Below are 24812 nucleotides of genomic sequence, written 5' to 3' on the forward strand. Positions count from 1 at the left end.
AATGCTCCCAATTGTTTTTAAATAATTTGACCATTTTAGCTTACATTGGAGGTCAACTAAAACCTCCATGCTGTAGGAGAGAGGTCACAGTGTGAAAATTTTAGTTTACTTGCTGTTTAGCTGCTGTCACAGAGAAAGCAGAGAGAAACAGAGTCCTGCTGGAGACATTCTCCTGCCTGCGAAGGACACAGCTAACTGTCCTGTCCCTGGTGCTGCAGGATTGGTGAGATGTGGAAGTATTGTGTGTGATGGAGAGGGATTATCTGGGGGGTGTGATCAGAGTGGAGGGATGGGGGGCATCTGGGGGTGTGGTCAGAGTGGTGGTATCTGGGGGGTATATGGGGGGTGTGAGCAGAGTGGGGGGATATCTGGGGGTGTTGCTTGCCCTACCCCATGTGTTGAAAACCCACGCTATGCCACTGCTGCCAAGGGAAAAACTCAGTTCATATGCAACTGATGGTGTAATCCAATCTGCTGTTGAGTATTCAAGTTTTCTCACCCATGCAGGGTGAGGGGTTCTGGGGGTAGTCCAGTTATAGAAGACAGGACTGATTAGTACTCCCTGGATTTCTAAGGTCTCATTAGGGGCTCAAGATTTTCGAGGTTCAAAGAGTTTTGGGAGGGAAGAACCTCCAAACACTGGTGGATCAGAGTCCAGAAAAGGAAGAGGAAACAGTCGGCACCTGTCTATAAAGATAGAGCCGGACACACTTAAGTGAGCAGGGTGGACTAGCTTGGGACTGAGCCAAGGTTGCTGAACTGTGAAAGCCTCCTTTTTGGCACCCCTTAAGTAGACGGGAAACCCCTAAACCCCAGTGTGGAACTGGTATAGTGGTGGTGAGCCCTTCTGGACTACTTTATGTTTGTTTGCTGAAGAAAGCTGTTTTGTTTTCTGGGTTGTTTGGAAATTCAGCAAACACTGTCACTTTCACAAGTCGCTGGTGATGATCCTGAGCTCCCATAGCGCAATGCATATTATTCAACATGAGGATATTAAGGGAATGAAAAATGTTCTATAAGATGTGTTAGTAAAATCATCTTTGGGATGTTGATGTGTTTTAACTTGGTGCATTACTGTGGGGTTCCTGGTTGGCAACATTTCCCATGTAGATCTATTTTTTTTTTTCAATGCTTGTTATATATTGTATGCTATCTTTTTGCTCTGTTATCTGATTCCTGTCTAACTTCAAATCTCAGGAGTGGGTCCTCAGTGATGCCTTGATTCGACAGCAAGATAAGTGTCTGTCCATCACATCATTCTCCACTGGAGCCCTCGTCATGCTTGAACACTGCAACCAGAAAGACAGCAGACAGGTAGCTATGGTTTTAAGCATGCAGTAGATATTAATAAATAATATAGCTAGTACTTTTAATACATTTTGCAAATACACTGATGTTTTGTAAGCTATAACTGCAAATTATGTCTTTAACTGTAGCAGTTTATATGTCGGAATAATAAAAGCTAATGTGTGATTAGTTGTAATGCTTATCACCGCATATCCATCTTGTTGTGAAATCATGAAATAGAGTTTTAGTTAATGTAATTCTGAAATAAGGTACAGTAATGCTCAATAAGTATGTCATCAAATTTGATAGAGGTGGAAAACATTTAAATATAACAGCAAGCAAGATATATATATCCTGTATTGTATTTATAGCCCTGTATTTGACTTATACTGTGGTCTGTTGCGGTCGGTAGAGGTGTAGGAGCGAAGGTCGCAGTGTGTCGCTTCTGTGTCCAGACCTCTGTTATGGCTGAAAGTTAGGGGAGCTTATTACCACTCCTTGTCCCTAACTACCAATAGAAAAGCATGGAGTTATGTCGATTACACCATTGACAATGGGAGATGTGCTGACAGCTGTGCAGGGAAGTTGCACATTGAAGTGAAGCTCGGGAATGCAAAAATCACGATTTCTCAGTACAGATCGCATGACCAAGTGCCAATCCATAGGGAAGTGTCTCTGTGTTCTGCAGTGGCCACATAACTTCCCTGCAAAGCTTTGTTCTGGAAAATATGCATTTTTCACATTATTTAGAAACGCAGGTCCCATCTCTATTGGTACTACTTGCTACACCGCAGGTTTTATTCCTGGGCAGCAAAAGGGAGGGAGACTGGAGAGTATAAAGCTGGGGAGGAACACAATAAATGGGGTTGTGTAAAGGCACAAAGTAAAGAGGGCCAGGTCCAAACTTGTCATTTTGCCATCTACGTCTGTAGCTATGACAATGTCTGTGTTCATTGGAATTCTGTGCAACATAGAATACACTACACATCCGGGATTGCTTTCCTTTCCAAATACTCCAGTATACAGTGGATATAAAAAGTCTATGCACTCCTGTTAAAATGTCAGGTTTCTATGATGTAAAAAAACGAGACAAAGATAAATCATTTCAGAATGTTTCCCACCTTTAATGTGGCCTATAAACTGTACAACTCAGTTGAACGACAAACTGAAATCTTTTGGGTTGAGGGAAGTAAAAATAAAAAATAAAATATTATGGTTGCAGAAGTCTGCATACCCTTAAACTAATACTTTGTTGAAGCACTTTTCGATTTTATTACAGAACTCAGTCCTTTTGGGGTATGAGTCTTATCAGCATGGCACATCTTGACTTGGCAATATTTGCCCACTCTTCTTTGCAAAAACACTCCAAATCTGTCATATTGTGAGGGCATCTCCTGTGCACAGCCCTCTTCAGATCACCCCACATATTTTCAATCAGATTCAGGTCTGGGCTCTGACTGGGCCAGTCCAAAACTTTAATCTTCTTCTGGTGAAGCCATTTCTTTGTTGATTTAGATGTATGCTTTGGGTCTTTGTCATGCTGAAAGATGAAGTTCCTCTTCATGTTCAGCTTTCTAGCAGAAGCCTGAAGGTTTTGTGCCAATATTGACTGGTATTTGGAACTGTTCATAATTCCCTCTACTTTGACTAAGGCCCCTGTTCCAGCTGAAGAAAAACAGCCCAAAAGCATGTTGCTGCCACCACCATGCTTCACCGTGGCTATGGTGTCTTTTAGTGATGTGCAGTGTTGTTTTTGCACCAAACATATTTTTTGGAATTATGGCCAAAAAGTTCAACCTTCGTTTCATCAGACCATAAAAACATTTTTCCCACATGCTTTTGGGAGACTTCAGATGTGTTTTTCCAAAATTTAGCCGGGCCTGGATGTTTTTCTTTGTAAGAAAAATCTTGCGTCTTGCCCCTCTACCCCATATCCCAGACATATGAAGAAGACGGGAGATTGTTGTCACATGTATCACACAGCCAGTACTTGCCAGATATTCCTGCCGCTCCTTTAATGTTACTGTAGGCTTCTTTGCAGCATCCCGGACCAGATCCCTCCATAAAGAGTACCTGTGACTACCTATTATTGTCACAAGGGATTTTTTTTCATTTTCTTTGTAACAGCAATAAAAGTGATCAGAATTTGTTTTTTAAAGGAACAGTGTAATAATAATAATAAATAAATAAATAAATAAGGAAAAAGTTCTAATGTCAACGTGCCTGTCCCTGCTTGCTCACACACCAAAGAAAACGCAGACCACCAGGGGCTTCAGCCGAGCCCGATGGGGGTGGGATAAGCTCACCTGCTGATTTCTGCCTGGCTTACCAGTGCCCATCAATGCTGACCACTAAAAACTGACCTACCTGACCCACACTGACATACCTGACACACACTGACCCACACTGACCATTACACTGACCTATCTGACCACTACACTGACCTACCTAAAAAAAACACTGACCCACACTGACCTACCTGATGCACACTGACCTACCTGATGCACACTGACCTACCTGACCATTACACTGACCTACCTGACACATACTGACCATTACACTGACCTACCTGACACACACTGACCCACACTTACCTACCTGACCCAGACTGACCTACCTGACCCACACTGACCTACCTGATATACACTGTGCTACCTGACACACACTGACCTATCTCACTGACTGACCCACACTCACCTATCTGACTCACACTGACCTACCTGATGCACACTGACCTACTTGACATACACTGACCTACTTGACAACATACACTTACATACCTGACACTGACATACACTGACCATTACACTGACCCAGACCCACACTGACCTACCTGACACACACCGACATGCACTAACCTGCCTGACCCATTACACGTGACGTCAGACTTCAGGTGACCCTGATCTCTGGCTCCTCCTGCAGCCCACCCATAGTGTGCGTACCGGCGTGCGCATCCCAGGAAACAGCAGGCAGCCAGAGACAGGAGAGGACAGAGGAGAGCCGCCCGCCCGAGCGCAGAGTTTGGATCTTCTCGTAGTGATGCGGCCTAATTGTAATTCCCGCCTTCTGGGCCTGCAGCGCCTATGATGGACATCACACATCCCACAATCCCGGCATTGGACCATTGGGACATCCATCATAGGCGCTGCAGGCTCCAGAAGGCGGGACCTGCTATGTCACTCGGCCGTGATCCGAGTCAGATCGGTCCCCGCTCAGGCTTGGGGCTAATATTAGATTTATGAATGCCCAAGACCCAGAGCTTTTTGGGGGCCCACTCGGGGCTCCAGCCCCCCTTAGCCCCCTCTCCCGACCCCACTGACACCAGTAAATGTAAACAGTGTTCAAATCATACATGTGAGGTATAACTGTGATCGTTCGAGAGAGAGCAATAATTCCAGCAAAAGACCTCTCTGTAACCATTGAAAAATTTTAAAGCGTCACCTATGGAGATTTTTAAGTACCATAGTTTGTCGCTATTCCACGAGTGCATGCAATTTTAAAGTGTAACATGTTAGGTATCTATTTACTTGGCATAAAATCATCTTTCACAATATACAAAACTTATATTTTATAAGTATATTTTATGTAATTTTATATTACTTATAATTTGGCTAACTTTACTGTTTTTTTTTTTTCTTTATTCAGCGAAGTGTATTTTACCATGTGATATAGGATATTGCAACAACTGCCATTTTATTCTCTAGGGTCTTTGCTATAAAATGATATATAGTATTTGGGGGTTCGAAGTAATTTTCTAGCAAAAAATAACTTGTAAACAAGTGTCAGAAATAGGCTTAGTCTTGAAGTGGTTAACTAATATATTTTTTTTTGTATAATTCTCTTTTAAGGGGGCGTGGCAGGGGATGTGTTCAATGCTTACATACTTTTGCTAATAGGTGTCCCTTGCTTCCATCTCAAAAAGTTGGGAGGAATGCCAAAGCTAGCGCAACGGGATACATGCATACACAAATGTAAATGCACGCATATGTAAATGGTGATTGCACCGAACATGTGATGTATCATCATCAGCAACGGCATGAGAGCAATAATTCTAGGGCCCTAGTTCATGTTTAACTCCTGTAAAGGCTTTTAAAGCTTCATCTATGAACCAATTTTGGTACCATAGTTTGTTGTCATTTCCAAATATGCATAATTTTAAATGTTGAGATGTTTGACTCCATGCATCACCATCATTTATATTTTACAAAAAACTATTGTGTTTGGGTGCACTATTAAAATTAATTTACCGTATATACTCGAGTATAGGCCGACCCGAATATAAGCCGAGGCCCCCAATTTACCCCCAAAAAACTGGAAAACTTATTGACTTGTGTATAAGCCGAGGGTGAGACATGGCTGTCCATCCCTGTGTGTCCGTCCATCCCTGTGTGTGTGTCCGTCCATCCATCCCTGTGTGTGTGTCCATCCATCCATCCATCCATCCATCCCTGTGTGTGTGTCCGTCCATCCATCCCTGTGTGTGTATCCATCCATCCATCCATCCCTGTGTGTGTGTGTGTGTGTGTGTGTGTGTGTGTATTCATCCATCCATCCATCCCTGTGTGTGTGTGTGTGTGTGTGTGTATCCATCCATCCATCCATCCATCCCTGTGTGTGTGTGTGTGTGTGTGTGTGTGTGTGTGTGTGTGTGTGTCCGTGCAGCCTTGTGTGTGTGTCCAGCCTACCTGTGTCCCAAGCCTCCGTCCCGAGCCGCCGTCGTCCCGAGCCTCCTCTGTCCCGTGCCTCCTCTGTCCCGTGCCTCCTCTGTCCCGTGCCTCCTCTGTCCCGTGCCTCCTCTGTCCCGTGCCTCCTCCGTTCCGTGCCTCCTCCGTCCCGTGTCGTGCCGATGGATCGCCGCTCTTCTCGGCGGCCATTCTACAATTCAAAAGCCGCGCCTCCGTCCTCCGCCTGTGATAGGCGGAACACTCAATTTCCCAGCAGCCTGTGTTCCGCCTATCACGGACATCCTCTCATACTCGTCCGTAGTATGAGAATGAATGGATGTCCGTGATATGCGGAACACTGACTGCTGGGAAATTCAGTGTTCCGCCTATCACAGGCGGAGGCGGAGAAGGAGGCGCGGCTTTTGAATTTTAATGTCCGCCGTCTGTCTGCTCGATACGCTGATCGAGCAGTCAGACAGCGGTGACTCGAGTATAAGCCGAGGGGGCACTTTCAGCCTCAAAAAAGAGGCTGAAAATCTCGGCTTATACTCGAGTATATACGGTAAGTATATTTTACGGACAGCTGCAAATTTGTATTTGAAAGGCCTGCACAAATATTGTGAGTAAAAAATATCAAAATTGCTCCAAAATTGGTTAAAGAAAAAGTATAAAATGCTTGGTAATTTGCATTACCGGATAGCTGATCCTCCAACCTTCTACTGCTGTCCAACAACACTGGACGAAGGAGAGAGCAGTTCTGAGTGACAACTCGGAAAAAAGAGTGTGACAGAGAGTGCACACAGAGCCCATACATTCCATGCTACTCCCTCCTCTGCAGGTTGCCAGCTCTTCTTCTAAGCATGCAGCCCTGTACTGACTCTGCTTCCCTACATGTATAAAACATAGCTTGGCTGAGCCCAGACCCTCCTGCTGTTTCAGAGATAGATGATCAAACTGTCACCTTCTGTTTTCTTGTGAATTCTGCAGCTGCTGTAAGAAAAAAAGCCAACAGCTTGATAAACTATCTCCTGCAAAATAGCAGGTGGCTCTGGGCTCAGTTAAGGCAGAAGCTTTTTTTTATCTTAATACATTCTATGCATTAAGATAAAAAGCCTGTTGCAGCAGCCCCCCTCAGCCCCCTAACATTTACCTGAGGTCCCTCGCTATCCAGCGATGTCCAAGAGGGTTCCAGCTGTTTGAGATTATCCTACCTGATTGGCTGAGACACATTGGCTCCCGCTACTGTCAATCAAAGTCAGCTAGCCAATCAGGGGAGAGAGGGGGCAGGGCCGGGTCGGGCTCGGTGTCTGAATAGACACAGGGAGCTGTGACTCGACTTGGGTGCCCCCATAGCAAGCTGCTTTCTGTGGGGGCACTGAACAGGAGGGGCCAGGATCACAGAAGAGGGACCCAAGAAGAGGAGGATCTGGGCTGCTCTGTGCAAATTCACTAAAACAGAGCAGGTAGGTATAACATGTTTTTTTTATTTTTACAGGAAAAAAAACGAGACTTTACAATCACTTTAAGCTAGTGTTTTATATACAAATAAGGTAGCAGAATAGGCACAGACAGGGCTACAATATTACATGGAGTGATGCAGAATGTAGAGCAGTTGAGGGTTCAGTGCTGGCTGTACAGTAACTTCCAAATAGGAATGCCCATAAATTTGGCTTCAGCCTGGGAAGGAACAGCAGCCAGCCCTAAAAGTAATAATAATTACATTTTATTTCTTAACCATTGCTCAAACTGAAATGAACACAAGTGCGATGTGCACTGGGTTCCCTGGGTGATTTACAAGCAGGTTTACTTGTGATTAGGGATGAGCTTCTCGTTCGAGTCGAACATACGTTCGACTCGAACATCGGCTGTTCGTCCGTTCGGCGAAGTCCGAACATTTTGGTCCGTTCGCGCCAAATTCGTGTGGCGCTCACGGCCCACAATGCACTGCGATGGCGCAGTGCATTGCTGGCTCATGATTGGCCAAGCATGCACTGTGACCCCGCATGCTTGGCCAATCGCAGCGCCAGCAGCGAGGAGAGCCATGATTGGCCACAGGCAGGATGCCTGTGGCCAATCATAGCTCAGGCTGTGTAGTGCACGCCCCACACTATATAAGGCCGCCAGTGCGGCGGCCTTGTGTAGTGTGTTGGCGTCTGAAGCAGTGGGTGTTCTGTGTACCTTCAACACAGTACACACCGATCGTTTTCGGCCGATTTTCGATCTTGCTGTTGTGTAGTGGTTGTTGTCTGCGTGCCCTGACCGCAGTATACACCGCTATATTCACCTCACCTATATAGCTAGTGATCTATCTTTTATAATAGAGCTTGCAGTCAGTAGTGTTAGGAGCTTGTGCGTGCTGTCTGCGTGCTCTGTACCCAGTACATACCGCTATATCCACCTACATAGCTGTTCTCTATTTGAGCCCACTTGCCATCTGCAGGAGTTATTGGAAGTTGTGTGTGCCTCCAGCACAGCACAGTATACATCTGTATATACCCCTTTATCTCTGGTGTTCTATAATAAAGGCATCTGCAGGAGTTAGTGGGTGTTCTGTGTACCTTCAACACAGTACACACCGATCGTTTTCGGACGATTTTCGATCTTGCTGTTGTGTAGTGGTTGTTGTCTGCGTGCCCTGACCGCAGTATACACCGCTATATTCACCTCACCTATATAGCTAGTGATCTATCTTTTATAATAGAGCTTGCAGTCAGTAGTGTTAGGAGCTTGTGCGTGCTGTCTGCGTGCGCTGTACCCAGTACATACCGCTATATCCACCTACATAGCTCTTCTCTATTTGAGACCACTTGCCATCTGCAGGAGTTATTGGAAGTTGTGTGTGCCTCCAGCACAGCACAGTATACATCTGTATATACCCCTTTATCTCTGGTGTTCTATAATAAAGGCATCTGCAGGAGTTAGTGGGTGTTGTGTGCCTCTAGCACAATATACACTACCCAACTGCTTTTTTACCCAACTCCCTTCAGGCCATTACCATGTCTGGAAGGCCAGCAAGGAGAGGCAGACAGGCGCGAGCCGATAAAAGAGGGCAAGCAGGCTCTGTGTCTAGAGACAACAGTGCTGGTCGTGGACGCGGTGCATTGTCATCAGCACGTGGCCATGGGACACGCTTGTCCTTCTTTTCGGCAGCTGGTCATGTTGAGCCGCAACATGCCAACGACTTGGTAGAGTGGATGACCAAGCCCTCTTCATCCTCCTCATCCTCTCTCACCCAGTCTCAGGGTACTAGCAAAGCAGCTGCCAACGCATCGTCTTCCCTCCTCTCAATGTCATCATCAGTGACTCCTTCCTAGGGATGAGCTTCCTGTTCGAGTCGAACATACGTTCGACTCGAACATCGGCTGTTCGCCCGTTCGGCGAAGTCCGAACGTTTTGGTCCGTTCGCGGCAAATTAGTGTGGTGCTCACGGCCCACAATGCACTGCAATGGCGCAATGCATTGCTGGCTCATGATTGGCCAAGCATGCACTGCGACTCCGCATGCTTGGCCAATCGCAGCGCCAGCAGCGAGGAGAGCCATGATTGGCCACAGACAGGATGCCTGTGGCCAATCATAGCTCAGGCTGTGTAGTGCACGCCCCACACTATATAAGGCCGCCAGCGCGGCAGCCTTGTGTAGTGTGCTGGCATCTGAAGCAGTGGGTGTTCTGTGTACCTTCAACACAGTACGCACCGATTGGTTTCGGCCGATTTTCGATCTTGCTGTTGTGTAGTGGTTGTTGTGTGCGTGCCCTGACCGCAGTATACACCGCTATATTCACCTCACCTATATAGCTAGTGAGAGCCACCTATCAGTGCCACCTATCAGTACCCAGCAGTCCCATCTATCAGTGGTACCTATCAGTGCCCCTTAGTGCCACCCATCTGTGCCACCCATCCGTGCCATCTTATCTGTGCCCATCTTTGCCCATCAGTGCCGCCTTATCTGTGCCCATCGGTGCCGCCTTATCTGTGCCTATTAGTGCCGCCTTAACTATGCCTATCAGTGCCTATCAGTGCCCACCAGTGCAGCCTATCAGTGCCCACCAATGCAGCCTATCAGTGCCCACCAGTGCAGCCTATCAGTGCCCACCAGTGCAGCCTAGCAAAAAATAAAACTTCCAGCTGTGATTAAATACCACCAAAAGAAAGCTCTATTTGTGGGAAAAAAATGATAACAATTTCATTTGGGTACAGTGTTGTATGTCCGCGCAATTGTCATTCAAAGGGCATCAGCGCTGAAAGCTGAAAATTGGTCTGGGACTGAGGGGGGTTTAAGTGCCCAGTAAGCAAGTGGTTAAAAATGTACCAGTTGAAAATTACAAACAGATTCAACTTAACACAACAAACCTACACAGTCCCTGTCTTGTTTGCACCGCCTGTATACTGCTGTTCTGAGTATATAGGGCCTGGGGGCCACACGCATTTCCTTTTTTTAATATAAGTACGGGGTTCCCCTTAATATGCGTACAAGACCCAAAGGGGCTGGTAATGGGCAGGGAGGGCTACCCATGCCATTTTTCTCAATGATTTTCAACCATATTGCAGGAACCAGATATAACATTAATACCGCAAGCAGCTTTAAATGACGTTATTTCTGTTAAATGTCATTTTGTGCAGGGACTGTTCTAAACACGGGAAACACGTGGCACTTCACAGGCATACTACAGACACCCCCCAGGCACCATATTTAAAGGAATATTTCACTTTTTTTTTCCACTTTAATCGTCATTAAAATCAGTGCTCCCGCCAAAACGGCCGTTTTTAAAACTTTTTTTTGCATTGAACCATGTCCCCTGGGGCAGGAGCCAGGTCCCCAAACCCTTTTTAGGACAGTATCTTGCATATTAGCCGTTAAAATTAGCACTTTTAATTTCGAACGTTCGAGTCCCATAGATTTCAATGGGGTTCTAACGTTCGTACGAATTTGGGGTCCGTTCGAAAGTTCTGGTGCGAACCGAACCGGGGGGTGTTCGGCTCATCCCTACTCCTTCCCTAGACCCACCACGTCCTCCTGAGGAGTCTCCTGAACTCTTTGAGCACAGTGTTGGGTACATGCTCCAGGAGGATGCCCAGTGTTTTGTGGGCTCTGATGATGACACTCAGCTAGAGGAAGGCAGTAGCGTGAGCGCAGAGAGAGGGGATGCTCAAGAAGGACAGCAATCTGGCAGTCATGTTCCACAAGCTGCAGCATACTGCCAGGTTTGCTACAGCAATGAAGAGGGAGGGGATGATGAGGGCACTGACTCCACGTGGGTGCCTGGAAGGAGAGAGGAGGAGGAGGAGGAGGAGGAGGAGGAGGCACATGTCCAACGAGGCAGGATGCCCTCCGGGGGCCAGCTTAGGGGCAGCACACCGACTGAATCACACCGCAGAGCTCCACCTGTGCAGGGCGCTGCCTCTGCGCGTTATTCTAAAAGTTCTTTGGTGTGGGCCTTTTTTGAGACGAGTGCATCAGATCGCACCGCTGCTATTTGCAACATATCCTCATCAGCTGGCATCTCCAACCCCACTAGACCTTCAATCCTCTCTGAAACCTGCTCTGAGAGGAATGAAGGTGTAGAATTAGGTGTGTCACAGCCAAGTGCTTCCTGGAACTCTGCTAGCGGTACACCCACGTCCGATTATAGCAGGCTAATGTCCCTGCCCCAGCTGCTGGACCGGCGAAAGAAGTTCACTCCCAGCCATCCACATGCCCAGCGGTTGAATGCTAGCTTGGCTAAATTGCTAGCACTTCAACTGCTGCCTTTTCAGTTGGTAGACTAGGCCCCCTTCCGTGAGTTTGTACAATGTGCGGTTCCGCCACTGTTTCTCACGGAAGGCGATTCCGGCTCTCTACCGGCAGGTGGAAGGCAATGTCCTTGCCTCGCTGGACAGAGCGGTCAGCGGTAAGGTGCATATTACAGCTGACTCATGGTCCAGCAGGCATGGACAGGGACGTTACCTGTCTTTCACGGCCCATTGGGTCACTCTTCTGGCAGCTGGGAAGGATGCAGGACAAGGTGCAGTAGTGTTGGAGGTTGTTCCGCCACCACGCCTCCAAAATGCTACTATTGGTTGTGACACACCTCTCTCCTCCACCCCCTCCTCTTCTTCTTCCTCCATGGCCTCTTCCAGTGCTCTGTCCTCAGAACCAGCGGTGCTTCGTAGGCGTTCCAGGGGCTACGCAAGTATGCAGGCAAAACGATGCCATGCCGTGCTTGCGCTGGTTTGTTTGGGGGACAGGAGCCACACTGGGGCGGATGTTTTGTCAGCTCTGCAGGGGCAGGCTGAGAGGTGGTTGACGCCACGCCAGCTTAAGCCAGGAATGGTGGTTTGTGACAATGGCACCAACCTCCTCTCCGCCCTCCGACAAGGACAACTGACCCATGTGCCCTGTGTATCTCACGTCCTTAACCTGGTGGTGCAGCGGTTCTTGGGCAGGTCCCCCGGCTTACAGGATGTCCTGAAGCAGGCCAGGAAAGTCTGTGTGCATTTCCGCCGATCATTTAATGCCTGTGCTCGGCTGGCTGAGCTCCAAAAGGAGTTGAACCTGCCCAAGAACCGCCTTATATGTGACATGCCCACCAGATGGAACTCAATGTTGGCCATGCTGCAGTGGCTGCACACGCAGCAGAGGGCCATCAATGAGTACCTGTGCGACTACGGCACCAGGACAGGGTCAGGGGAGCTCGGTTTTTTCTCACCACGCCAGTGGGGCATGATCAGGGATGCATGCACTGTCCTGTCACCATTTGAGGAGGCCACAAGGATGGTGAGCAGTGACAGTGCATGCATCAGTGACACTGTACCTCTTGTCCACCTCTTGGAGCATACGCTGCATGGAATAATGGACAGGGCACTTGAGGCAGAACAGAGGCAGGAAGAGGAGGACTTCCTTGCCTCTCAAGGCCCCCTTTATCCAGACAGTGTTCCTGCTGTGCCACCCATCACACAGGAAGAGGATGAGAAGGAGGAAGAGGAGGAGGAGGATGATTGTGTCAGCATGGAGGTGGAGGCTGGCACTCAGCATCAGCAGCAGCAGCAGCAGCAGTCTTGTAGGGATGATTTACAGTCCCAAGAAACATGTGGACTTGTACGTGGCTGGGAGGAGGTAGCTGCGGATCATGTTGTCCTTAGTGACCCAGAGGACTCCGGACCGAATGCCTCAGCTAACCTACGCTGCATGGCCTCCCTGATCCTGCAAAGCCTGCGGAAGGATCCTCGTATTCTTCGGATCAAGGAGAGGGACCATTACTGGCTGGCCACTCTCCTTGATCCACAGTACAAGGGTAAGGTTGCCGACCTTATCTTGCCATCGCAGAGGGAGCAGAGGATGAGACATCTCCGGGAGGCCTTGCAGAAAGGTCTGTGCAACGCGTTCCCAGAGACTGGGAGGTTACAAACTCCTGGTCCTGGACAACGTGTTGCTGAGGCATCGGTCAGAAGGAGCGGTGGAGAAGGTAGCCCTCTGACTGATGCTTTCAGACAATTTTTTAGTCCGCAGCCCCAAGGTATGATCGGTTCCAGCACCCATCGCCAGCGTCTGATTTACATGGTGCAGGAATACCTAGGGGCAAGGTCAGACTTGGACACCTTTCCCACCGAAAATCCTCTGGCTTACTGGGTCTTGAGGATGGATCACTGGCCAGAGCTTGCACAGTATGCAATTGAGCTACTGGCCTGTCCTGCATCCAGCGTTCTTTCGGAACGCCCCTTCAGTGCTGCTGGTGGCTTTGTTACCGATCACAGGGTGCGCCTGTCCACCGAATCAGTTGATCGACTGACCTTCATCAAGATGAATCAGTCTTGGATCACCCACAGCTACCAAGCACCTGAAGCTGATGTAACAGAATAATTTTTTTTGAAATATCACATCCCTTCAAGACTGCCTATGCTGATGCTGAGTGACTGTCCTGTTATGTTGATTGTCTATCCTCTTCCTCCTCCGCTGATATGTTGGAAGAACATTTCTGGTTCTGGGTGATGCCATCAGCCCAATTTTTCTGCCCCTGTTTAACAGGGGCGTTTAAGTACAATTTTTGATGCAATGCTTTGCAGCAGGGCTAATTCCTGCAATCAAACAAGAGTATATGGGAGAGGTTGCAGTGTGGTGGCACCAGCACCAGTGCCTAAGGCCCAATTTTTCTGCCCCTGTTTAACAGGGGCGTTTAATTACAATTTTTGATGCAATGCTTTGCAGCAGGGCTAATTCCTGCAATAAAACTAGAGTATATGGAAGAGGTTGCAGTGTGGTGGCACCAGCACCAGTGCCTAAGGCCCAATTTTTCTGCCCCTGTTTAACAGGGGCGTTTAATTACAATTTTTGATGCAATGCTTTGCAGCAGGGCTAATTCCTGCAATAAAACTAGAGTATATGGCAGAGGTTGCAGTGTGGTGGCACCAGCACCAGTGCCTAAGGCCCAATTTTTCTGCCCCTGTTTAACAGGGGCGTTTAAGTACAATTTTTGATGCAATGCTTTGCAGCAGGGCTAATTCCTGCAATAAAACTAGAGTATATGGGAGAGGTTGCAGTGTGGTGGCACCAGCAGCAGTGCCTAAGGCCAAATTTTTCTGCCCCTGTTTAACAGGGACATGTAATTACAATTCTTGATATAATATTTCACAGGAGGGCCCCTTCCTGTGCCCACCCAGAGTAACGGTGAGGACTTATAGTGTTGTGGCACCAGCACCACAACCACCAAAGGTAAATTTTTCTACCACTGTTCAACAATGGCATGTAATTACAATTCTTGATATAATCGTTCACAGCAGGGCGCTCCAGCACCCACCAAGAGTCACTTTGAGGGCTTACAATGTTGTGGCAAAACCAACACCTTGTTCCGCCATTTCTGCAGAGCATATAGGGCAGGCCCCTACTTTCAAACATCCAATTTACAAACATCTCCTACTTGCAAATGGAAGGAGACAACAGCAAGTGAGATGAAAAAAGATGGACGACAAAACAAATTATACAGGGGTGATAACCCTTCCCTATGTTTTCCAAAAAGCTTAAAAATAGTTTTTTTGACTGGAGCTACACTTTAAAAATGTACCAGTTGAAAATTTACAAACAGATTCAACTTAACACAACAAACCTACACAGTCCCTGTCTTGTTTACACCACCTGTATACTGCTGTTCTGAGTATATAGGGCCTGGGGGCCACACGTATTTCCTTTTTTTAATATGGGTACGGGGTTCCCCTTAATATCCGTACAAGACCCAAATAGGCTGGTAATGGGCAGGGAGGGCTACCCATGCCATTTTTCTCAATGATTTTCAACCATATTGCAGGAACCAGATATAACATTAAAACCGCAAGCAGTTTTAAATGGTGTTATTTCCGTTTAATGTCATTTTGTGCAGGGACTGTTCTAAACACGGGAAACACGTGGCACTTCACAGGCATACTACAGACACCCCCCAGGCACCATATTTAAAGGAATATTTCACTTTTTTTTCACTTTAATCGTCATTAAAATCAGTGCTCCCGCCAAAACGGCCATTTTTAAAAACATTTTAGGCATTGACCCATGTCCCCTGGGGCAGGAGCCAGGTCCCAAGCCCTTTTTAGGACAGTATCTTGCATATTAGCTGTTAAAATTAGCACTTTTAATTTCGAACGTTCGAGTCCCATAGACTTCAATGGGGTTCTAAAGTTCGTTCGAATTTGGGGTCCGTTCGAAAGTTCTGGTGCGAACCGAACCCGGGGGGTGTTCGGCTCATCCCTATTTGTGATTATACTTCTTTGAACAGAACAACTTTCTACCAAGTTTACTACATGGATCTTTTATGTACAGTGTATGTACAAGATGATTGTCTATGTTGAGTTTTCCAAGAGTTTTATCGCAAAGGAACAAGATAGAAACAGATACAGATGAAACAAGCAATCATTTATATGGCACAAATATAATGCAGTAATGCATACAATAGGCTAATACAAGCTCGATCTGGCGGCTGAGAGTCCACTTCCACTTTCAAACCCGTAACCCCTAGGTAGTACAGTCCCACCCAGTAGGGGAGGTGTGGATTCTGCCTGTCTGGCAGGGCTTTCCACAAGTCCTGAGATAGAAGTAGCAGCACTTTTTAAATGCTATTTGGAAAACTGAATATTTAACATAAAACTGTACATACATTTTTTTTAAAAAGGTAAATAATTATATTCAGGGCTTTTGTGAACGGTCTTTGGGTTTGTATTGATGGCACTAGTTTGAGACTTTTTTATTATTTCAATGAAAAGGATATTATACTTACACCATTGGACAGAGCTGTCCCTTACCTCTTTTTCTGGAGTCCCTCGCTGGTGCTCTCCACTATGGGAGCTCCCGTATGGGCATGCTCCCAAGCTGGATTGTGTGCGTCAATGGACACACACAGCATGACCTGGCCACACCCCTGCTCCCTCCTCACAGGATTTGACTGAAAAAATGGCTATGGTGCCTGCTGCTGACTGTGTCTTCTGTGAAATCAGGAAGTGAAGGGAGAAGAGCTGCAGCTGACACAGCGCTGGATCCCTGACTCAACTCAGGTAAGTGTTTGGGGAGGTAGGGAGAACAGTTGGTGGGGAGATTTTACCTTAATGCAGCATTAAGGTAAAAAACTGTTAGACTTTAGAACCAAAAACAATCCCCACCTACCCTAAACTGTTACCTATACTCAAAAACCACATATAAACATTGTTATCACATGCAATCATAAATCATATAATTAATAGGAAGTCCAAATGTGATCACATTCACTGTAAACTAATGTAATCAATGTGTTGTTCAGGTGACAGACCCACTCCTCAACTACAATCCCCCAAACACAAAGATAAGGACAGAGTGTACTCCACAGTGTGTTCTATATAGAAGATCTGGTACACAGACTTCACACAGCACTCTCCGGAGGATTTTGACTCCCAAGGGAGTCAAAACCTGCATGCATAGTTATCCAAGTTGTTATGGCTTCCATGTACTCCAAAAGACTTTCCCCTCAGTTCCAATATAAGTAGTTGTTCCAGCTTATATCAGGAAAATTCTCCATATGCAGCATTAAGGAAGAGAAAAGGACGTGAAAAGTACCGCTTTTTTTAATCAAAAAATATAAAAACAATGCAATGGAGAGTGAATAAGATTGTTTGCCTTAGAAAAATATTGAATTCTAGTATTAAAAAATGGACACCGCTTATTTCCAGTGGAGGAAGTGACCTCAAACCAGAAGTAACTGTCCACTGCTTTTCCTTTTAGGAAAGAACATCATCAGGTGCTAGAAACCTGCGGCCATCATTTCAGCTCATTTATATACAACAAGGACTGCCTAGTACACCCAGATCGGTTCATCTTGGAACACCTCTATCTTCCTAATATTTATTATACGCAACAACAGCCACCCAGTACACCCGGATTGACCATGTTGTCACTCCCTTATCTGCCTAACACCGTTAAAATACCTATGAAACCTGTTAAATGCTCCTATCCTAATCAGCAGCCACCACTAGTTGTTGTGGTTAGCGGAGGTCCACCCTAAAGTGGACCTTCCGCTCATTGGAATCCTCCCCCCCTCCGGCACCACAATTGGCACCTTTCAGGGGGGAGGGGGGTGCAGGTACCTGTACAGTACAGGTATCTGCACCCACTTCCGGCGTAGATTCTGCAGAAGGTACGGCCCTTTCCGCAGAATCTACGCCCCTTTCCGAAAGTCCCCCGCTGCCTGCTGGGAAACACACGGATCCCAGAGACAGCGGGGACCATCCTTATTGCGCAGCGCGACTCACGCATGCGCAGTAGGGAACCAGGAAATGAAGCCGAAAGGCTCCACTTCCTGATTCCCATACCCAAGATGGCAGCGGCAGCACCCGAGAAACGATCGAGAGATCGGCTTCGGGTGCCGGCATCGCGGGCGCGCTGGGCGGGTAAGTGTCATTATTTTAAAAGTCAGCAGCTGCAGTATTTGTAGCTGCTGGCTTTTAAAAAAAAAAAAAAACGGCGGAACTCCCGGCGGACTCCCGCTTTAATAAATGTCATGAAGGCTTAGCCCATATCATCTATACAAAATCAATGTTGTAATATATGGATATGTAAATATAGCAGCCCCTAGTGGTCATATCTAAAAACGACATGCCCTATTATTGCTTGCCTCCTTATGACCTGCAAATGACTTGATTCAAGCTGGTTTTGTATAGCTATAGACCTGTATGGTAAGGAATGCAAAACCTGTTTCAAGTAAACAAAAGCAGTGTGTCATACAAAATGTAGAATTGACTGTTTAAAAAAAAACCTGCATTCTAACACAATTAAGCCAGGCATCGCAGTTCTCTGTCCAAGGTTAATATTCTGATTGGCTTTGATAATCCTATTGGGATTTGCAGTTTAGTATGATTTGCAGAGCAAAGCCACTCTGTCTTTCTACAGTTGATGATATATCATGTTGTGCATGTGGTCCTCATGGCACCAGTTGTGTTATGTCCCGTGTTCAAGTCAAACTGCTGTATATTTCTTGTACAATACAGCCATCATGCCAATATGGCTGGACCAACTTTAAGGTACATATTTTGCTTGTCTAAACATTACATTTAGACTGTGGTTTAGCTATTTCTTTGTAAGGGCAATATGAAGTCTTTCCATCGACTATAGGGCTCTGTATTTTTCAATATCCAGTCAGTTTAGCCTTTGTCCAACATTATTCTGCAGTTACCTTGCTATTAATCTGATGTTAGAATAATGTTGACCGTATGTTATTTTGTCTTCTCCAGAAATGGAAGTTGAAAGGGCACTTCTTGCAGCATCTAAGCAGTGCCCTGTGTTTGGACACTCACACCTCCAGAGTTATGATCAACCCTTGCCAATCAGATCTGGGGAGCCAACAGTGGGAAGTGATCCAGGCAACATGAATATTCAGAGCAACACTTTCTACATGGACCATGGAGATGGGATCCTGGGACATTCCATGGACCACCAGGTTCTGAACATTAAACTCCAAGACTTTTCACAGGTGGTTAGACAATGCCAGTCCTTGAATGGCATCACTTGATATCTTCATATTTGTCCCTGGGGTCCAGCTGCCTTTGGATATGGCTGACACTTGGAATTCTATTTTATCCAGTGAGATTTCTTATAAAGTGATTCAATCATGCTTTTTCATCTCTGGCTGCATTTTTCATCTCGTCCACTGCAAAGCAAGTCTTGTGGATCCTCAGTGAAGATGTAACGTGTTATCAACAGACCTGTAAAACCTCAAGCACATTTCCATTCAGATCATTCAATGACTTGATTAGTAATTTATTATCATGCAGTGTTAAAGAACTCCTATACGATAAAGTTTCTATATGGACAAACAACATGACATCAGAAGTACGAGTTAAAGACTAATGGGCCAATAATGCTGAGTTGCATGTCACATTATTAGAAATGTTAGATTTAATTTCATAGTCTTATATTTAAACTACCTTATAGCTGTCTTTCTTACATGTAGTTCTGAATGTTAGAGGCTCGAGTATGCAACACTGAGCATCAAGGGTCTCTCTGATATTTAGCTCTGCATGTTCTCAGATGTAATGTATGTGACATGTAGCTCTGCAATCCACAGCTTTATGTTGTGTATAAATCTGATTGTGTTTCATATGGTTTCTTCATCCAAGCTTTACTCCTTAAACCTGTTTCCCGTTTTAGGATTGGAAAAGATTCAGAATTATTTTTAAAATGCCTTTTCAAAACATTTCCGTATAATTTTAATTTCTTTTTGCATCCATTTAAGTTGGTTCTTGAGTTGGGTATAAGACTTTCCTTGACAACCATTGCCGTGATGTAGTTCATAGACTACAGCTTCATCAGTGGCCTTTCAAGCTTTTCTTTATTCTATCAGTTAATGCAAACTGTACCTAATACAAGAGACTACCTAGCTGGATGTAATAAAAATCAACAGACTAAATGAAAACAAATTAAAATTTTAAAAAAGAACAGTGGATAATCTAAACTACGATTTCATACAAGAACAGAGGCTTAAAGTGTTACTAAACCCAGGACCCTGCATTCACTATATCTGGTCTCCCACAGTATACAGAACATGGAAATGCAATTATTTTAGTAAATATAAACTGCTAAATACCTTTCCTCATCAGCAGTAAATAGCAGCCTTGTGACTTCTATCAGTGTCTGGCCGAGCACTGGTTAAAGCTTGTAGAAAGAGTTTTCATTCTCCTGTGACTGTTCTATGAGGCTGCATGACCGCTCTTCCTCTGTCTGGACAGTGCTGATTTTCCCTGTGCCGATCACATGCGCTCCCAAAGAAAAATAGATAAATCTCTCTAGCAATGTACACCAAGCTCAGCATGTGCAGAGTGCCCCCAAGGCTCTGTACTCTGAGATCTATAGAAGGGGAGACTGTGGAAGGGGAGGATCAGAGAAGCCAGGATCAAACAGCCTTTTTACACAATGTGCAAGATTAATGAACAAGCATGCTTTACTGCATATACAGACTGATTTTACTCTTGTGGGTTTAGTAACACTTAAAAGTACATGTTCACCTTAAAAAAAAAAAAAAATCTAACAGCCCCCTTCTCTACCCCTCTCATTACCCACGTTGCAGGTCCGTAGTAATCTCATCTGATTACTGTGGCATCCCTCACTGTCTGCAACCCAGCCAGTAAAAATCATCACATAAACTTAAAGTGGATGTACCATAATGCCCAGGTGCAGCTAGCCCCACACTTGGCTTTTACCAGTCAGGCTGCAGCAGGGGCAGACTGACCATTCGGCCACTCAGGCACTGCCCGAGGGCCCTGTGCCACTAGGGGGCCCCATCAGTGTTGCCAGCCTCAGTAAAACCAGGCACAGTATGTCAAAATCTGTGTTTTTTTACATCTGTCTCTGAAATGTCCCTTACCGACATCCTTTTGATCTAAAAATCCTGAGATTATAGCTGCCCCACCTCTCCAGTACCTTCTTAGCCAATAGAAACATGTCTGTGTGTACTGTGTGTACATGTATGTGTATACTATGTGATTGTATACTGTGTGTGTGTGTATACTGTGTGGCCCCATAATCTCTGATTGCCTGGGGGCCCCATAATCTCCTATTGCCCAGGGGCCCCATGAGTTGTCAGTCCGCCCCTGGGCTGCAGACATTACAGGAGGCAGCAACTGTTTGGTGGAGGCCTTCTGGGGAAAGGGGTGATCACAACTAGTGATATTGAGGGGGACAGGAAGGAGGGCTGGAGGATTTTTTTTTATAGGTGAAACTTTTTTTTTAAAAATGGTCTTCTTTGAAGGAAAATATAGTACATATTGATTAAGTACACATTTTTAGTTGTTCTTGTAACATTTACCATAAGTAATTATGTGATTTTCACATTTAGCAATAGATTGCTGGTCAGTTATTGTTGTATCGCATATACAGATATGTAAATGCTTCCTTTAGTGGTCAATGGTGTGTTAGATGATGTGATACTAGCATTCTTGCTTTAGGACTGCAGGGATAAGCCCAGAGTTTACAAAGAGTATATAATTAGTTTTTTAATACTATGGTTTCCTTTAAAGGAATGGGAATCCCACAAAACCCCTGTAGCATAGAGCTATTGAGCTACATAAGTATTTAGGTTTTATTTAGTTTACACTATATGGCCCCATGGCTGCCAAAACACCATCTGCCTTATTCGGTAAGAGATTACATTTTTAGGTGCATCAACCTATAGCAACCAATCAGAATTTATTCTGCTGAGGTCAGTCAAGGAGAAGATGAATTATGTTTGCTTTGAGATTTGAACCAAAATCTGAACTCCAGGCAGATATAAAAGACACAAATAAATGCAGCTCTCTATTGTTGAATAAGCAGTGTTTGTAGCTGAATTTGATAGAAGCAGTAAAGGAGCCATTAAGTTGTGGTTCAGGGAAAAAAGCATGCAGAAGAGTGTTAGAGAAATGAGCTCACCAGTAGGCTGCTCCTTGCACTGTCCAGTCACAGGCTGGGAGGAGAGATAAGTCTCTCCAATTGTTGTGTAGCTGTGCCATGGAGCAGAGTGTTGAAAATCTCATGACCAGATAGGCAAAACTACAAATTCTTCGGCAGGTAAAACAGCTCCCTTATATGCAACTTTATCTTTGTAGTTAGTCGTTTTGGCTGGAGTTCGGCTTTAAGAATTAGAATTCATCATTGGAAAGACCAAAGGTGACACCATCATATAGGTTCACAATATTCCACCTCAAGTCTTGATAATTGTGTTGACTTCTACTGAAAGGTGAAAACACGTACCAGGGAGTTCTGCAGACAACCATTTAAATGTAGTTAAAGTAATGGCCAGTGTTAGTAATGTGGGATCAGAAGTCTGGTATTAACTGGATAAAATACAATAGTGAAATATCATTTTTAAGAGAAATCATAAAAGCTGTTAAAATAAGCTCAAAAGTGAGCCGATGTTTTATTCCAACAGTGACCACTCAATACTAGAATTATATTTCCATTGATGCCGAGTCTTTTAAATGACACACAGTATGAGTTAAAACTCTGTATCTGAGACCAGATATGTTATAATAATACTTCTGTTTTTGGTTATTCTGCCCCTTTATTCTACAGATGTCATATTGGATGAAAACCATTGTTGGTAATTCATTGTGACGTTAGAATGCACTCTGCTTGTGTATAACTGTGTAATAATTTATTCCAATTTTACAAGCTGTCTGTAGTCATTTTTTACAGATCTGTTGTGCATGAAATTACAAAACATAAGATTATTAACAGTCTACAGCAGCCCTTCACAACATTTTAACGTGATTCCAAAGATAAATGTTTTAGTTTTTAGAAATAAGAAACATGTTATACTTGCCTACTCTGTGCAATGGTTTTGCGCAGAGCAGCCCTGGTCCTCCTCTTCTTGGGTTCCCTGTCAGCGTTCCTGGCCTCTCTTGGCACACTGCTGTCTTCAAGAGAGCCCTGCTACAGCTGGCAGTCTCTCCCCTTGTCTATCCCTGCACCGTGTTGATCTACTCATTGTCTCTCCTTGTTCTCTCTGGTTAGGGTCCCTCCAACTGCCTCCTGTGGTGGGATCCCTCCAGACCAGCCTCCCAAGCTCCAGCTTGAGGTAAAACCCCTCAAGGACCAACGACGGACTCCTCTCAGCACTGCGTCTCCATCTTCCACCCGACTCCCCTGCTGGCATGGCTCATGTCTATTTAGTGGCTCCTTAGTTCCCTGCCAGGCCCCCAACCTGGGGATTGGCTAAGGGCCCCTAAATATGCAGGACAGCCCTCCTAGCCTCCACCCACTATCTTCCAGAACGTTCTCCAACATTCTAGAAACGGGGGAAGGCATACACAGTAATCAATTCTGTAAGTAACTTCTCCATGCAAGAGATTCAGCAAGATTTTGCAAATGTGTCATCCCTGGCCGACTAAAGGAATCTGGAAAACAAAGCCGTAGTAGTTGTTTTTTGTTCGTAATAAGTTTCTCCAATATCTCACAATATTTAGGAAAATTTTGAGAAATCTTGCAGCTTTGAAACAAGATCTCCTGGGAGGGCAGTTATAAGGTTCCTTGAGAAATCTGGAAGTGCAGGTAAAAAACAAAAAAGTAATCTTTAAAAAAATACATCTTGTGGATGATTTTAGATCAGCATGAGGAGTTGAATGCAACAGGAGATTCTGTATTGGAGAGGAAAAGATCCTCCATCTCATATTGAACAAAGCCAATGAAAAAGTTGCAGGTTTTCGGCAAATAATTAGTCAGTTTACAGTAAAGAAAGGACAAAATCCCCATTTTTTTAAAGATGTTTCAAAGACTGACTGATCACAGCAGAATTGCAAAAGAGACAAAGACATATGGAAAGTGTTTGAGCAAGGCACAAGAGTGTGCTGAGAACCTTAATAATCTCTACTAGTCTTTATTCTCTGAGTCAATATTTACCGGAGGATTTCTGGCTGTGAACATGAGAATAAGAGGCTGATTTCACCAGCTCCAAATAGCTGCAGCTGTCGCATTATACTAATCTCTCATTCTTATGTTCTTGACAGTTGCTTTGGGCAACAAAACCATGGAAACTGCTGGAAAATCCAGTGAACGAACATAATGAAATATACCCATCTTGTCACCTGTTTGTGTTAACCGCTTCCTTCCAGATCATAAAACTGACCAAACTACATTATAGCTTTGCTGAAATGAAAGTCCCTGTGCTGTTCCAGAACTGAGATTTTTTTTTATTTTTCATAAAAAAGATGGCTTAAAGCAGAGTTCCGACAAAAAAAAAAAAAAATTTAACAAATACTGCAACTGCTGACTTTTAACCACTTACGGCCGCCCTATAACAAATAGACGGTGGCAAAGTGGTTGCATAATCCTGACCGGACGTCATATGACGTGATCAGGATTATGAGCCGCTGCGCGCCCCCGGGGGCGCACATCGCGGCGATCGTTGTTGCGGGGTGTCAGTCTGACACCCGGCAACTACGATCTCGGTAAAGAGTCTCCGACGGAGACTCTTTACCACGTGATCAGCCGTGTCCAATCACGGCTGATCACAGTGTAAATAGGAAAAGCCGGTGATCGGCTTTTCCTCACTCGCGTCTGTCAGACGCGAGTAGAGGAGAGCCGATCGGCTGCTCCTCTGACAGGGGGGGTCTGTGCTGATCGATTATCAGCACAGCCCCCCCGAGGATGCCCACACTGGACCACCAGGGACGCCATCAGACCACCAGGGATGCCCAGGACAAGGTATGCCACCCTAGACCACCAGGGATTCCAGTCAGTGCCACAATGGATGCCAATCAGTGCCCATAATGGATGCCAATTAGTGCCCACAATGGGCATCACTGATTGGCATGCATTATTGATTGGCACTGATTGGCATCCATTAGTACAATATATTATAATACAATGCCGCCTATCAGTTCCCATCTGTGCTGCCTATCAGTGCCC

At 45.4% G+C, this 24812-nt stretch overlaps 1 protein-coding gene across 1 annotated transcript in view; it reads left to right on the top strand.

The window, feature by feature from the left end:
• GALNT16 (polypeptide N-acetylgalactosaminyltransferase 16) overlaps positions 1 to 22577 on the top strand; it is a 286276-nt gene extending 263699 nt beyond the window's left edge. Inside the window, exons 14-15 of the mRNA XM_077464723.1 lie at positions 1198 to 1314; positions 18665 to 22577. Of these exons, the coding sequence (XP_077320849.1) occupies positions 1198 to 1314; positions 18665 to 18802 (255 nt within the window). The 3' untranslated portion in view covers positions 18803 to 22577. The remainder of the gene's footprint in view (positions 1 to 1197; positions 1315 to 18664) is intronic.
• Positions 22578 to 24812: the final 2235 nt, after the last annotated feature.

Source organism: Lithobates pipiens, unplaced genomic scaffold (genome assembly GCF_037356315.1).
Source record: "Lithobates pipiens isolate NorthernLeopardFrog02 unplaced genomic scaffold, aLitPip1_a1.2 Scaffold_30, whole genome shotgun sequence".
Classification (NCBI taxonomy): Eukaryota; Metazoa; Chordata; class Amphibia; order Anura; family Ranidae; genus Lithobates; species Lithobates pipiens.